Source organism: Brassica oleracea, chromosome C3 (assembly GCF_000695525.1).
Source record: "Brassica oleracea var. oleracea cultivar TO1000 chromosome C3, BOL, whole genome shotgun sequence".
Classification (NCBI taxonomy): Eukaryota; Viridiplantae; Streptophyta; class Magnoliopsida; order Brassicales; family Brassicaceae; genus Brassica; species Brassica oleracea.
In genome coordinates, this window is record NC_027750.1 from 49,426,402 (window position 1) to 49,442,009 (window position 15,608).

General features: G+C 35.0%; 3 protein-coding genes across 3 annotated transcripts; all 3 read left to right on the forward strand.

Moving 5' to 3' along the window:
- The first annotated feature begins 2,200 nt into the window (after positions 1-2,200).
- LOC106336009 lies at positions 2,201-4,796 on the forward strand. The gene is made up of 2 exons (XM_013774716.1): positions 2,201-2,497; positions 2,860-4,796. The coding sequence occupies exon 2, from the start codon at positions 3,675-3,677 to the stop codon at positions 4,524-4,526; it is 852 nt and encodes a 283-aa protein (XP_013630170.1). The 5' UTR covers positions 2,201-2,497; positions 2,860-3,674; the 3' UTR covers positions 4,527-4,796.
- Positions 2,354-3,513, forward strand: LOC106330809. Its single transcript, XM_013769220.1, has 2 exons — positions 2,354-2,425; positions 2,860-3,513. Exons 1-2 carry the CDS (start codon positions 2,354-2,356, stop codon positions 3,511-3,513), a joined length of 726 nt encoding a protein of 241 aa, XP_013624674.1.
- A 5,505-nt stretch (positions 4,797-10,301) lies between the features above and the next one.
- LOC106329254 lies at positions 10,302-11,976 on the forward strand. Its single transcript, XM_013767882.1, has 4 exons — positions 10,302-10,806; positions 11,364-11,402; positions 11,581-11,665; positions 11,756-11,976. Exons 1-4 carry the CDS (start codon positions 10,315-10,317, stop codon positions 11,836-11,838), a joined length of 699 nt encoding a protein of 232 aa, XP_013623336.1. The 5' UTR covers positions 10,302-10,314; the 3' UTR covers positions 11,839-11,976.
- The last annotated feature ends 3,632 nt before the right edge of the window (positions 11,977-15,608 follow it).

The following is a 15,608-nucleotide window of genomic DNA, read 5'->3' on the forward strand; positions in this document are numbered from 1 at the left end:
ATATATATATATATATATATATATAACGCTAAATTTATTTTTATAAACAACAGAAAAAATTATTTAAGATAAGTTTAAATAAAAACTATTAAAAACCTTACAAATCTATGTTATTACAAAAATCTACCAAGTAAATCTTAAGCTTTACCACTTAAACAAATGTAACTCTTATAAAATACACATAAAATATAATTACAGAGAGTAGTTTTGGGCATTCGGGTCGGATATAGGTCGGTTCCTCTCTATATGTGCCCTAAACATTTGGACTCAGATAGTTATTTGAAAATTTCTGGTTCAGTTTTGGGTTGTTTTCTATCTTGTCCGGATCGGTTCGGGTTCATAATTAAAATACATGTAATATATGTGTAATTTTTGAATACATAATATATATGGGTCAGTTCAAGTATTTAAGACCAGAAAAAGACTAAAAATACCCGAAAACTCAAAAATCATCTGAAACCCAAAAAAATCTGAAAACCCAACAAATATCCAAAGTATACTCAAATACCCAGAAATATTAGAAAATTTTCCCAAAATTTAACAGAAGGAACTGAATAGTATCCAAACTTTTATCCAAATACCCAAAATATATTTTTAAAAATTTGAAAGTGCACCTGAAACTATAACCGAAAAACTAAATTCAAAACTCAAAAGAATATATTGAATACCAAAAAACATATCTGAAATATCCAAATATCCAAATATACCTAATATACACAAAAAATTTCAGGTACTTTAATTTGGGTACCTGATCGGGTAAAGACTTAGGTTTAAGAGAGAATTACATAAAAGTGTACATACAAAATCTCAAATAAACTAATTCACTATTATATATAATTTTAAACAATTATCTTCTTCGATATAATACGACTTTGTAACATAATAATGTACACCAATTTCAAAATACTAATTCATATCAAATTTTGTTTATAATCTAAAAAACTCATCTTTTCGAAGCGGGTCAAAACCTAGTCTTATATATTAAAACAGAAGTTACAACCTTAATTCATGTGTGATATTTTTAAAAAGGACCATTACTTGAAAGTCATATTTAATTTATTTCTTAATAACATTTTGGCATCATCACTAAATCACCTCATATATTATTGACTATAATAACTACTTTCTTATAAGATTGGAAGGAAGCCATTAATGTGTATTTTAAGAATCTTGACCCGTGCATTTCAAATTTTAAATTATCTGAAAACACATGTATACAAAACATAAAATATACTCCTAAGATCATCACTTATATTCGTCAAAACAGTAATCGATATCTAAAGTTAAATCTAATATTATAAAGAAATATAAACACATCTTATGTTTTTTTTTTCAAATTAACCATATAAACAATCGTACATAAAAAGCTATGCATAGTAATTTTTCTGTTTTGGTCATAGTTTATGATAAATTATATATATATATATATATCACAAGTAGTTTTTTTGTTTTGGTGATAGTTTATGATATTTATAATTCTATTTTATTTTTAATGTCTTTCTTTTATTTATTTATAAGTAAAATGTATAAAAATAGTTGTTTAGGTTAGATGGTTAAATATCTTAATTTTTTTTTGTGGTAAAAATGTAAATAAATATCTTAAATTGCAATATTTTTAATATAATTATTTAATATAATTCAATAATCACTTCGTTTTTTTGAACAAAACCAAACCATTTGGATTGATAAAACCTTTAACCAAATGGTTTGGAAATATATTTTGGTTTGGTTTAGATCGGTTTGAGTTTGGTTGGGTCGGTTCGGTTTGGTTTGATTCAGTTCTTTTTCCCATCCCATTATTGGCCCATTTATAAGATATAAACTGTATTAATAGATAAGATTTATATATTGTTGTAAAGGCTTCTTTAAATTTGTATATGTTTGAATTACATTACATATAAACTTATATTTTAATAATATACCTTCAATTGTAACTAATTAAAAACAATTATCAATGTTTTTTGTTTAAAATCATTAGTTCATTTTATCATATGTTCTAATAACTAATACTAAATGCTTAAAGATTTGTGTATACGAATGTTTTTTAATTGTTTAAAACTTCTAAACTATGAAAACTAATTTAAAATCTGAACATTGTGTAATTTTAATTGTATTAAAAGTTTGGAAGAGAAAATATAAATCATCAACCCCTAAACACAATGGCAATTTGTTTATTTTATTTGCTTTGTAAATAGTTTTAAGTTATTTATTTTAATAATCTGGTATCGCTTATAGCCAGAAAAAGAACTACTGACTGCGATGGCGATTTTCTAGGGTTTTATGGGTCAGCGACGGTGGAATCCTGGAATCAAACGGGAAGGTCTGTTCGAGACGGTATTCGATCTACGGAGAAATGAGGGAAATAGTGGGATCTGTAGGCGAGATTGGGGAGGAAAATCTCGATCGGATCGGCGAGGGTTGTTGGGTGAATCATCACGATATGGAAAGCGGATCGGGATCTCAGTGTTTTTAAAATCAAAATCTCTTCTAATCGAAGGTATGATCTCTGTAATCATCAAAACAGAATCTCTTCTGATTGCTTCGATAGTGAATTCATATCAGCAACGATCGAGGAAAGTTGGATTTTGGAAAATAAGGATTTTTTCTTTTCTCTTTAAAGTTGTACGAGTGATTAAAAAGATTTTGATTTGCTTAATGGATTCTCGTGTTTCAATTGCTACGGGTGATTATGGAAGATTTGGTTTAAATGGAATAGATCTTTGGCAGAGAGGAGTGGATATGGAAGAGTACTATAAAGATGGCCTTCGTTTCAACTTCAATACCGCATTCGAAAGCTTACATTCATACAAATTACTACTTCTCATTTTCTTGTTTGGTTTTTTGTTTACAATGTTTCAGAGTCAACTCATTGGAAGTTCTGGAGAGATGAAAACTGGTGACGGTGCTCGTAAGAGGCTGAAGATTTCGGTCCCTCACTTCAACAATTCAGATCTTATCAAGGGCTATTCCAAAACATTAATTGGAAGATGCATGAATCCGGAGGAGCAGAACGTCAAGTTCTTGATGGTGACGCTTCCCAAGATTTGGAATCTAGAGGAAAAGGTGGTTGGCATGGACTTGGGGCTAGGGAGGTTCCAGTTCGACTTTGATGCAGAGGAAGACATCGAAACGGTGTTGAAGATGCAACCGTTTCACTTCGACTACTGGATGATCTCGTTAGTACGGTGGCAACCAAAGAAGACTAAGAATTATCCTTCAGAAATCACCTGTTGGATTAAGGTTTTGGGAGTGCCATTGGAGTTTTGGGAAGCCCCAACTTTCAGGAGCATTGGTGATGTGATTGGTGTGACAAAAGACGTGGATTTGGACTATTGTCGAGTGCAAGTTACGGTTGATGGGTACAAGGAGCTAATATTCGACACGACTGTGGATTTCAAGGGAGGCGAGTATTATGAAGAAGAAGAGGCTCCGGTAACATTGCGGTATGAAAAGTTGTTTGGTTACTGTAAAACTTGTCTCAGTCTTTGCCACAAGATAAGAAGTGCCCGCTGACCACAAAGAGTTCTGACAAGCCGAAGGAGATAAGAGATGAAGATGAAGGCCATTACGATGATCGGGCTCGAAGCTACAAGGGTGTGGTTATTAACGGGAATGGAGGGCAACAAGATAGGGGAAGAGAGAAACGTGAGTACCAAGGAAAAGGAAAAGGGAAAATGTTTGAGGAAGGGGACTCAAAGTGGGTTAAGGCTGCGGACATGGAGCGTAAAACTCACAACAACAATCATCGTAGTGGCCATCGTGGTGAGGAGGAAAGTTCCCATCATAGGAACTATAGAAGAGAGCATTCACGGACACATCAAGATGACCGTGCAAGAGCGCCAGGAGTCTCGTGTGGTGAAGGAGGTGCACGCAGCGGTGCACGCAGCGAGGCTCGAATGGATGTCAGCGAAGAAGGTGAGGTCAATGGGTTGGAGCAGTCGAGTCAAAAGGAGGAGAAGATACAAGAGCCGGCAAAGCCTTCCCAAGCTTTCCTAGCTGAGCTAATGGAGACCCAAGGAGATCAATCTAAGGTAATCTTGGAACGTACGGAGGGAGATCAGGGATTAGTTTTGGAACAAATGGGTTTGGATTTAATGGAAGTTAACAATCTAGCTTCTGATGTGGGTATGGGGTTAGAAGAGCAGCACATTGGTAACATTGGTAACGGGACCAGGGAGGCTCTGAAGAATGATTTGTATGTGTTAGGTGAGGGGGAGATTGAGGACGATGATCCAATGCAGGAGGTGGTAGCAGATGATCCTGAGGAGAAGAAAAAGATGGAGGATGTAGAAGTGAACGATCGGGTCAATGGTGAGGTGGAGAAGAGGCAAGGCACCCATAGAAAGGCGCTTAAGCCGTCGTTAGCTGCAGTAGCCTCCAACAAGATGAAGCTGGCTCAGCTGGTGGCTGCTAAACGAACGGTAGCCAAAGCAGGCATTCGCCATGGTGATCACTCCAAGCAGGGAGAGGAGAAGGGACCATCAGCCCCCAAGAATGATCCTGCCAAGTACCTGAAAGACCCATGAATCAAGAAACCGCAAGTGACATGTTACATGGGCATCATATGGGTTATGTTCTTTTTATTGTTTCAATAAGCTTTTTGAGCAGTTTTATTTGTTTTATCCTTGAGTTGGTATTGGGTTCTGATTGGTTATTGTTATTGTGGGCTATGTGCTGGTCGTTCTATATGGTTTTTTTATGGAATAAAAATGGTTCTTTAGTTTGGTCTTGTTGGCATCATCTCTTGTAACAAGGTGCAAGTGTAAAATTATCTGAGATTGTATTGATTATGTGCATAGTTAGGCGTCACGAAAGCGGTTTATGGCTTCATTTCTTTAGGTGGTACTGGATTATGAATGGTATCTGGAGGCAAAATTTGGCTATTACATTTTCACTGAAGAAACTAAACTACTTGGTTTCATTAGACCAAGTAAATGAAGTGATGAGGAGAGCAATCCAAATAATCAAATGGGTTGGTCACGTAAAGGAAAAGCGGTTTTGTTGGGTTTCTGGAAATATAACTTGGTTTGAAGACTATGTATTAAGCGTGAACAAGACACACAAAATGGGCAGTGAAAGTGCTAAAGTGTCCAATTGTATTAGCGTTTTGTCTTTTTATGAAGGTGAAATGGATTTTTCGGAAATAGGAATTGAATTAATTATGGTACAAGGTAAATTATGGGTCTCTTTATACCCGATTTTTTTCTTGGGTGCAAATCCTAATTTTTTTTTAATGAAAGTTTTAAGTTGGAATTGTCGAGGAATGGGAAGTAAGTGGACTATGAGTTATCTAAGAGAGATTTGGAATAAACACAAACCAGATATTTTATTTTTATCAGAAACAAAGCAGAAGTTCAATTTTGTACAGAGGTTTCAACTTCACTCTGGTTTCGATAATCCAGTTACAGTGGATCCAACTGGGAGGAGTGGTGGATTAGCACTTTTTTATAACAATGAGTATCAGGTTGAGATCCTATACTCAAGTAATCAGATGATAGATGTGGAGGCAGTGGCTCTGGGGAAAAGAGTTTTTCGAACATTTGTCTATGGAGATCCGGTCCAGAAAATGAGGGAACAAGTTTGGGAACGTTTAACTAGGTATGGACTTTCAAGATCCGAACCATGGTTTATTATTGGTGATTTAAATGAAATTACTGGAAATCACGAAAAAGAGGGAGGAGTTGTGAGAAGTGCGTATTCATTTATCCACTTCAATAATATGATAAGAAACGGCGGTTTGCTGGAGTTTCCGGCCCGAAGAAACAAAATGTCCTGGCGAGGGAGAAGGGAAAAAGGAAAGGGGGCAGTGACGGTCAGATGTCGGTTAGATAGGGCCCTCGCAAATGAGGAGTGGCATACTCTATTCCCATGTTCTTATACAGAATATTTAGGAATGGTGGCATCTGATCACCGGCCAGTGGTGGCGTATTTAGAGGATCAAGTGTCCCGAAGGAAGGGGCAATTTCGTTTTGATAAGAGGTGGGTTGGACAAGAGGTTCTTATGGAATTCATTTCATTGGGCTGGTCAGATCATCGTGCAGGGAGAGAGGATGATATAGTGGAAAAAATAAGCAACTGTCGACACGAAATTCCAAAATGGCGGAAAAATAACCCACCTTATGGAAAAGAAAAGATTAGTGATTTGCAGAAAGCTCTTGAGGAGGTACAAACAGATGATACTAGACCTCAGGAGGATATTATGGAGGTATCTAGGAAGCTCCAAGAGGCATATAAAGATGAAGAATATTATTGGCATCAGGAAAGTAGGAATATGTGGTATTCTTCTGGGGATCTTAATACAAAATTCTATCATGGTTTGACTAAGCAACAACGAGTTCGTAATAGAATAGTAGGATTATATGATGCTGCGGGGAACTGGATTACGGAGGATAATGGGGTGGAAAAAATGGTTGTAGACTATTTCGAAGAGTTATTTACTACTACTTCACCTACAGGTTTTGAAAGCTTTCTTACAGAGGTACCAACGGGCATCACTCCCCAGATGAACCAACGTTTGTTGAGGTTAACGACCGAGAACGAGGTTAAAGAGACTTTGTTTATGATGCATCCGGAAAGGGCACCAGGTCCGGATGGCATGACAGCTCTTTTTTTTCAACATTCCTGGCATATCATTAAGAACGATCTGGTTGAAATGGTGAACAATTTTTTGGTTTCTGGAGAAATGGATTCAAGGTTAAATATTACTAATATTTGTATGATTCCAAAAACGGAGAGAGCAACAAGGATGACGGAGTTGAGGCCAATTAGCCTATGTAATGTGGGGTATAAAATTATTTCGACGGTACTATGTCAGCGGTTGAAGTTATGTCTTCCGTCTCTCATTTCAGAAACACAGTCAGCATTTGCGGCTGGGAGGTTGATAACTGATAATATTCTTATAGCTCAGGAGATGTTCCATGGATTACGGACTAATAAGGCATGTTAAGGAAAATATATGGCAATTAAAACAGATATGAGTAAGGCGTATGATAGGGTGGAATGGGATTTTATTAAGGCTTTACTAGTAAAGATGGGTTTTGATCTTCATTGGATTAAGTTAATGATGGAGTGTATATCATCGGTTCAATATCGGGTTCTACTAAATGGTCAACCACGAGGTTTAATTATTCCCCATAGGGGATTACAGCAAGGAGATCTTCTATCACCTTATTTATTTATATTGTGTACTGAGGCATTTATTGCAAATATTAAAAAGGCAGAGCATGGGCAAGAACTCACAGGCATGAAGGTAGCCAGAGCATGTCCATCGATTTCTCATCTGCTTTTTGCGGATGATAGTCTGTTCTTTTGTAAAGCTCAAAGGGATGAATGTCAAACTATTCTCAGGATCTTAAAGGAATATGAGATGGTATCAGGTCAACTCATTAATTTTGATAAATCTTCGATTCAATTTGGGCATAAGATTGAGCAATCAATCAGACAGGAATTGAAAGATATTTTGGGCATCTAGAATCTTGGAGGAATGGGAACTTATTTAGAATTACCAGAAAATCTTAGGGGTTCAAAGATTCAAGTTTTCAGCTTTGTGCAAGATTGGTTAAATAAAAGGGTTAATGGGTAGACTTTTAAGTTTTTCACGAAAGGAGAAAAGGAAGTGATTATTAAATCAGTGGTCACGGCATTACCAAATCATGTGATGTCGGTTTATCAATTACCCAAGGCAACCTCAAAGAAATTGACAAGTGCGGTTGCACAATTCTGGTGGAGTCCAGGGGGTAGTACAAGAGGTTTGCATTGGAAATCATGGGACAAAGTATGTGTTAGCAAAGAGGAAGGCGGATTGGGATTTAAAGACATCACTGATTTCAACACCGCGATGGTTGGTAAACAGTTATGGAGATTGATTTAAAAGCCGAATACTTTACTTTCTCGAGTTTTCAAAGGTCGGTACTACAGGAATGCCTCACCCCTGGAAACGATTCGTTCCTACTCTCCGTCATATGGATGGCGGAGTATCACATCTGCTAGATCTCTGGTAAGCAAAGGACTAATCAAACGGGTGGGATCAGGATCATCTGTCTCTGTATGGAATGATCCATGGCTCCCAACCACTCGCCCGAGACCAGCCAATAAAAACCAACACAACCATTATCCAGATCTCACAGTGGATTCTCTCATTGATCCTACTACGCAGACTTGGAATTCACAGGCACTTCGGGCTTTCGTGGACCCACAGGGTGTGAAACTTATAGAAAGCATACCACTGAGCAGAACTCAGATGGTAGATAGAGTTGGATGACATTTCACAAATAATGGGAAATATAAGGTCAAATCAGGTTATCATGTAGAGCGAGTCTACCCAGATCGGGAAAGATCACGAGTAATGTTTGGACCCACAGTAAATATATTGAAGTCATTCTGTTGAAAAATACGGTGTCCACCAAAGTTAAAACATTTCCTTTGGCAATTGGTAACAGGGTGTGTCACAGTCAAGAAAAACCTGCAAGCGCGAGGGTTAACTGGTGATATATGTTGTGCAAGATGCGGTGCTAACGAGGAATCGATAAACCATGTGTTTTTTGAATGTCCCCCAGCAATTCAGGTCTGGGCTCTCTCACAGATACCATCAAATCTAGCTATTTTTCCAACAAAGTCTCTATTTACAAATATGGATCATCTTTTCTGGAGAGTTCTCCCGCAATTAGAGGATCACCAGTTTGCATGGATACTATGGTATATTTGGAAAGGACGGAATAATAAAGTTTTTAGCAATTTGGATATAGATCCTAGGGATACGCTTAAATTGGCAGAAACGGAATCAACACTTTGGGCGGAAGCGCAAATAGTAAAATAACAGAGAACGGTATCACAAACCGATGTTATGTCTTTACCGGAGATTCCAGATCGATGGTGTTTCACAGATGGTTCTTGAAAGGAAAATGATAATTTTTCTGGACAGGGTTGGTTCAGTACTTTAGAAGGGTTTGCCGGGTTGATGGGGGTACGGAATGTTCGGACTAGTCTTTCGCCTCTCCATGCAGAGCTGGAAGCACTACTCTGGGCAATGGAATGTATGAGGAATTTACGTCAATTTCAGGTCACGTTTGCTACGGATTGTTCTCAATTGGTGAAGATGGTTTCAGAACCAGAAGAATGACCAGCGTTTGCAAGTTATTTGGAAGATATTAAAGTCCTGAAATACAGTTTCTTCCAATCAGAGATCGTTCATGTACCACGAACGCAAAATTCAAAGGCGGACAGCCTAGCACACAGTGCCAGAAAGCAACCGTCTTTTGTCGTTCACATGGATCAATATACTCTGATTTGGTTTACAGAGTCTGTATAAGTTGATGACAAAAAAAAAATCTATCAAATAAAATTATCAAATAAAATTGTTTATTATTTAAAACTTAAGTTAAAAAAATACATGTAAATTTAATTTTGATAATAAGATGTTAAATATAAAATAATTTTAATTTTTTAAAGAAAGTATATATTATTTCTCTAATAATTAAGTAGAAATCCAATAAGATATATTTATAATAAGAAGAAAAAAAAATACATGTGGTGGATTAAAACAATTAATTTTATAGAAAAAATGTAAACAACAAAATTATTGGATTTGAAAAAAATAATATAAACATTTAATATATAGAAAACTTCTAAACTATGAAAACTAATTTAAAATCTGAACATTGTGTAAATTTAATTGTATTAAAAGTTTGGAAGAGAAAATATAAATCATCAACCCCGCAATTTGTTTATGGGCAAATCTCCAAAATAGCACATTTCTAAGTTTATGTCACAAAAATAGCCTTCAAAAACTAAAATGACCAAAATATCATTTTATCTTTTGAAAAATTTAATTTTTATTTTATTTTTCAAAATTTGAAATCTTATCCCAAAACCCCATTCCCCAACTCTAAACTCTAAACCCTAAACCCTAAATCCTAAACCCTAAACCTTAAATCCTAAACCCCACCCCTTAACTATAAACCCTAAACCCCACCCCTAAACTCTAAACCCTAAACCCTAAACTCTAAACCTTAAACCCTAAACTCCACCTCTTAACTCTGAACCCTAATGTCTAGATTAATTTACCATTGGGGTATAAGTGTATATTTATCTCTTTTGATAAAACATTAAGTGTTATTTTGGTCATTTTTATTTTTAGATGCTATATTTATGACAAAAAAAATTTTTGTGCTATCCTAGTCATTTTCTCTTTGTTTATTTTATTTTCTTCGTAAATAGAAAATGATGAATATCCAAATCGAATATTTTCAATATATGAATGAGCCCATTTATAAAATGTATATATGAACTTATGGGCCTAGGAGGGTAAAGTTCAAAATGGATTGGCCTACGACACTCATCTCACGAAGAATCTGTAATCTTTTGATTTTCTTCGTCCACAAAAACTCCTCCCTGGATTTGGATAATCAACACTCGGCGATGAAACACGGCGGCAAAGACCACCACAGACGCCGAAACCGAGGAGCCTTATCCTCTTCTTCTTCTTCCCCACCAAAGACCCGACCTTCAGGGTCACCCAGCCGGACTTCCGGCGAACCCCGCGGCGGAAAGGTTGCGACTTCGGCCACTTTACTCGACCGCGAGGAGACGGGTCTCTTTCCCGGGTCGGGTTACGACGACCCGAATCCGGAGCCGAGGAGCTTCCCTTACAGCGTGAAGCAGCAATGCTGGGAGAAAGCAGAGAAGATTAAAGGAAGAGATCCTGAGCGTTGGAGGAGAGATCCTTTAGGGAACATTGTGTTTAGGAAGCTCGTGGGTTGTCCTGGATGCTTGTGTCATGATTATGACCACATTGTTCCTTACTCCAAGGTTTTGTCTTTCTCTTCTGTGTCTATCTATTACTCTCACTTCATGAGACTTAGGAACCTGGTGGCTGAAATGTGATTAATCATTTGTGAGATTTAGCTTTTGAGTTTTGAGGTTTTCAGTAAGTTAAATGGTTTTGTAAACTGTGAGATAAGGGCAATGGGTTCTTCTCTTGTGCTCTTATGTTGATATATAATCCTGGTTATCTAGGCGGAAAAGATCATACTTCGATCGTAGACATTATTCACCAAGTAAGCTGAAGAATGAGATGTACCCATAAGAAGACGCATTTGATGAGAGTTCTTGTACCTAAAAGTTTGCTGTATTTCACATTTATATTTGAATCTATGGTGAAATTGTTGCAGTTTCAGGCCTCTCTTAGAACTATTAGAGATAACGTAACACAAACAGTTGAGATTTATTTGAATTTTAATGATGGCTCTATCCATCTTTCCCTGAAACGCATAATATTAACTGAATATATGGGATGGTATGCTGCCATCTGCATCTTTATGTTTCTTCTAAAGTATATGAAGACTTTCTTTTTCAATGTTAAATAGGGTGGCAAGAGCACTCTAGACAACTGTCAGGTTCTGCAGGTACACAGCTTACCTTTTTTATACCTACTGTTCTCTGTTTTCGACTTGCTTATAAACCTCAAACCAAGATTCAAACCAATATAAGACTTTTAGGCTTTTAGCTTATGTCTTCTCCTCATTGAAACCAGTTGGACAACTGATTGTGGAGTTGAGATGTTTCACATTTCTATGTTTGCAGGCAAAGGTAAACCGATCAAAGGGAAATAAAACAGATATTTCTAGAGCCGAGCTTATCCAGAGGAGTTCCTACTGCCGAGTTGCTGGTAATCCTTCTCACTCTCTTCTCTGTAAAAACAAACTATTTATTAGATGAGTTTTGATCCTAAACTGTTCTATGCGGAAATTTTATTTAGGACGGGATATGGATCTCATTGAGCTAACAGCTTATGGGAATGTACAACGTGCGCCTGAGTCCAGTGGATGCAGGATGCAATGATATGTATTCGCTTATCTTTGCCTACTTTTTTTTATTGTAAAGATGTATTGGTTGAAAGAAAATGAAGAGATTTATCAGTATTTTACTTGGACAAGACTCCGTAAGACACATAAAAGAGTAGAAAATGAGTTAGTTGTATAGTCCATATGTTCTCTTATTGCGTTCTACATTATATTATTTATAGACATATATTGTTGCTATATATATATTTTTTTTAAATTGTTGCTACATTCCATGATCTAACAATATTCAAATAGAAATGCTAAAAGTAGCTTTGTTTCTTCATGGATTTTTTTAAGGGAGAGGCTTTTATTAGTTTTTTTATTCTTCTAGTGACATTACTTTTTCTTTCCTCCTTTTCATGTAAGTACAAAATAAATTCGACTTTGCAAGAGTATTTTTTTTTCCGAATTAATAGAAAACAAACAAGTGTTAATTTTAAACTAAACTTTCATAGAAAACGATAAGTTAAGTTATTTATTTACAACATGTCACTTTTACCTGAAACATTAAATAAAGAAAGAATACAAAAGTCTAAGAAAAGACTATTCTTTTTATCACTTTTTGTTTATCTTTTTGAGTCGTGTCTTTAGAGACTCTGAAGTTGTTTACACGTGTCAGCATCGTAGGAGATACCTTCCTTTGTGGAAAGTCTTCTTTTTTTATGTTTCTTTGTGGAAATCTACACATAAGAAAAGTTTTTCTAGGCTCTCCTTCATCTCTCGCTTGATTACTAACTAAATGACTAGTAGGTAAATAGTTAATTCTGTAGTTAGAAAAATGATAAGAGATAATGGTAACGCTTTCATTAAAACTATAAATGAGGGTAAATATTAAGTAATGACATTCTTTTTTCAAATAGAATTAAGCAATGAAATTTTTTTTTATTCAAATGGATAATCAATGACATTTTTTCAAATAGAATTAAATTAAGCAATACAATTCTTTTTATAAGTAATGAAATTCTTTTTTTGAACGGATACATATAGGTCGTGACTGGTAATTGTGGAATAAATGGGAGAAAATTTAAAAAACAAAAAAAGAGTGGAAAAAGTAATATGGGATAAAGAAGAAAGTGGAATAAATAGAAGAAAGAAAGAAATTGAATAAGTTTTACTCACGTATATATTTTCCTCCACTTCAACAGTAATAGGATGGAATAAATAAAATAATGTTTTCCCCTGATTGCTAGATTAAGAGAGTAAATAGGAGTAATTACATTTTCTGTTCATATATTTACTTTAAAAGTTACTTACAGTCAAAGTCTTAGTGATCAGTTTTGGACTTTTTCAGTGGAGGGTTAGACTCCCACTAATTCATGGTGTGATTTTACTTTGCGCATCAAAATTCAATACTAAATCATAGGTTTCCCAATGAAACCACCCTATTGCAGTATTGCTCATGTGTGAATAAACATATATACACTAATGGTTTGTCTCAAGATTTTCTTGTAATTGTTCTCCCTGAGTGCTTTTTCACTTTAGCCCAAGAACCATGCATCACACTGAGAAAAAATTATAAAACCATTCATGTGGTAATAGGGACGACACTACTATGTAAGATATATATATCATGGTTAACTATAGTGGTACAACTAAATCACCAAGCTACAACTAAATCACCAAGCTACACAACAACGACATGTTTTTTTTTTTTTTTTTTTTACAAAACTTATTATGTTGATTACAGAGTCGAATAGTACGATGCTTTGATTTTATCTTTTAATCAGTTTCTTTGATCAAGATTATATAAGCTCGTGATTATAAATCTATAATCAAATAATGCGTTTTGTTTATATGCTTGTAAAGAAACCAAGAGGTATCATATCTTCGTTTTCTTTTGTTTTCACAAAATTTATCATACTATATTAAGGTTTGTTAGCCAATCAAAATGGTTATTTAAGGAGACCAGTAGAATAGAGCCTTTAACATCTAGATGATTAAACCCTTGATTGTTTGTGGTTCTTAAAATGAGTTTTACGTTTTAAATTTTATTTTTTAGTTCGTGATTTTTTAGCTATTGATGTAGATTTTAACTTTTCAAAAAAAAAACTGAATGGTAGTTTTTTTAGTTTGGCTTTTATATATAATAATAAAAATAATAATAATAATAATTTTATAAACGTTTTATACATTTAAATTTAATATGTTTGTAATTACATGTTTTAAATCACTAAATTAAATTTCTATCATTTTAATGAATTGCATCTAATTTATGGGGATAATTATGAAAATATCCTATTTATAATTTTATATTTTCAAAATTCATATTTTAAAATTACCCTTTATTATATGTAATAAGATATTTTTATAATGATCCTAATAAGAAATTACATACTTTGATGACAAATTTAAATTTAAAATATTATTAATATTAGTATTATAATTTATTGAGATAATAAATATATATTTGAGATAAATATAAAATTTATTTCAATAGTATAAAATAAGAAATCTATAAATTTTATAAAATATTAGTTTATTATTAGAAAATAATATAATTTTATAAACTATATCTACAAAGAAGGTTATATAAATTGCTATTAGTATTTAAAATATCTAAAATTAAATATACTGTTAAAAGCTGATGAAATAGCAGTATTTTAAAAAGGGAAAACTAAATATTGAAAAAAACTAACATAATATTTTCTGAAAAACCTAATAAAAGTGGGAAATTTTTTACTATTACACTTTGTTTGATACCATAATTCAACGTTACCATCAATCTAGAGGCATTTTCATAAATACCTAAATCATTAATGGTCAAATGACTAAACTAACTTTTTTAATCTATCTCTGATTTTCCCAATCTTAAAATCTTGTTGTCGTCTTCTTCGTTAAGCTTCGGTGCCATCTTCATCGAGCCTCGCCGTCGCCGTATTCAAGAGGCAATTGAACGAGTCATATATATAGGTAGTTGCACATCTCAGAAATGAGCGCATCCCTCCGATGTTCAATCGGCGACGTTGCTGATCTTTCCTCCTGAACAGTGTTCTCTCTCCTCTTATCTCTCAGATCCGGTGAATCCTCCCTCCAGCTCCTGCCGATGACGCGTATTCAGCAAATCCCGATGGTGTCCTTCCTGCTTTCTTCCTCTACACCGACGACTCAGACAACTCAGCTCAACCATGGCGTTCACCTAAGTTTGAAGAATCCCTCAGTTGCACGTGGTATTGCTCTTGGGTTGATGTCTCCAGACCCTCCCGAACCACCAGATCCGCCGGATTTGGGATCTGTCATGGTGGAATCAAATCTTGTGACAGTCTCCTTTGAGTATGATCTTTCATCTTCTATGTATGGCCTTGATTTGCTTTAGGTTACGATGGGGATGGACTTGAGGGTTGTTCCGGCAGAGAAGTGGTGGGAAGAACGAGGGAGAGATTCTAGCCTCGACGGTGAACGTGACCTAGGCCTTATGGTTACGGATTTTCTCGAGACGGGAGGTGGTGGAAGCGGTGGTGGTGGTGGTGATTCGTGGTGTAGCAGCGATAGCGATTCTGAATTTCCGGATCCTTCTTACCTTTTCGATAAGATTCAGGTACCTTATGGCGATTTGGTTGATTTTATTGGTGTTAGTATACGAATTGGGATCGTTTAGTTGATGAGGTTCCTTATGATCATATTGAAGGCAACAATCATTTATAAGGATTTGTCGATAACTTTTGTCTAAATTATTAACTAGTTTTTAAGGGGTTATAATTCATTTATGAGAATATATTAAAACTTTTTATAAGGGTCTATAAATCATTTATAAGAATATTTAAAATTGTT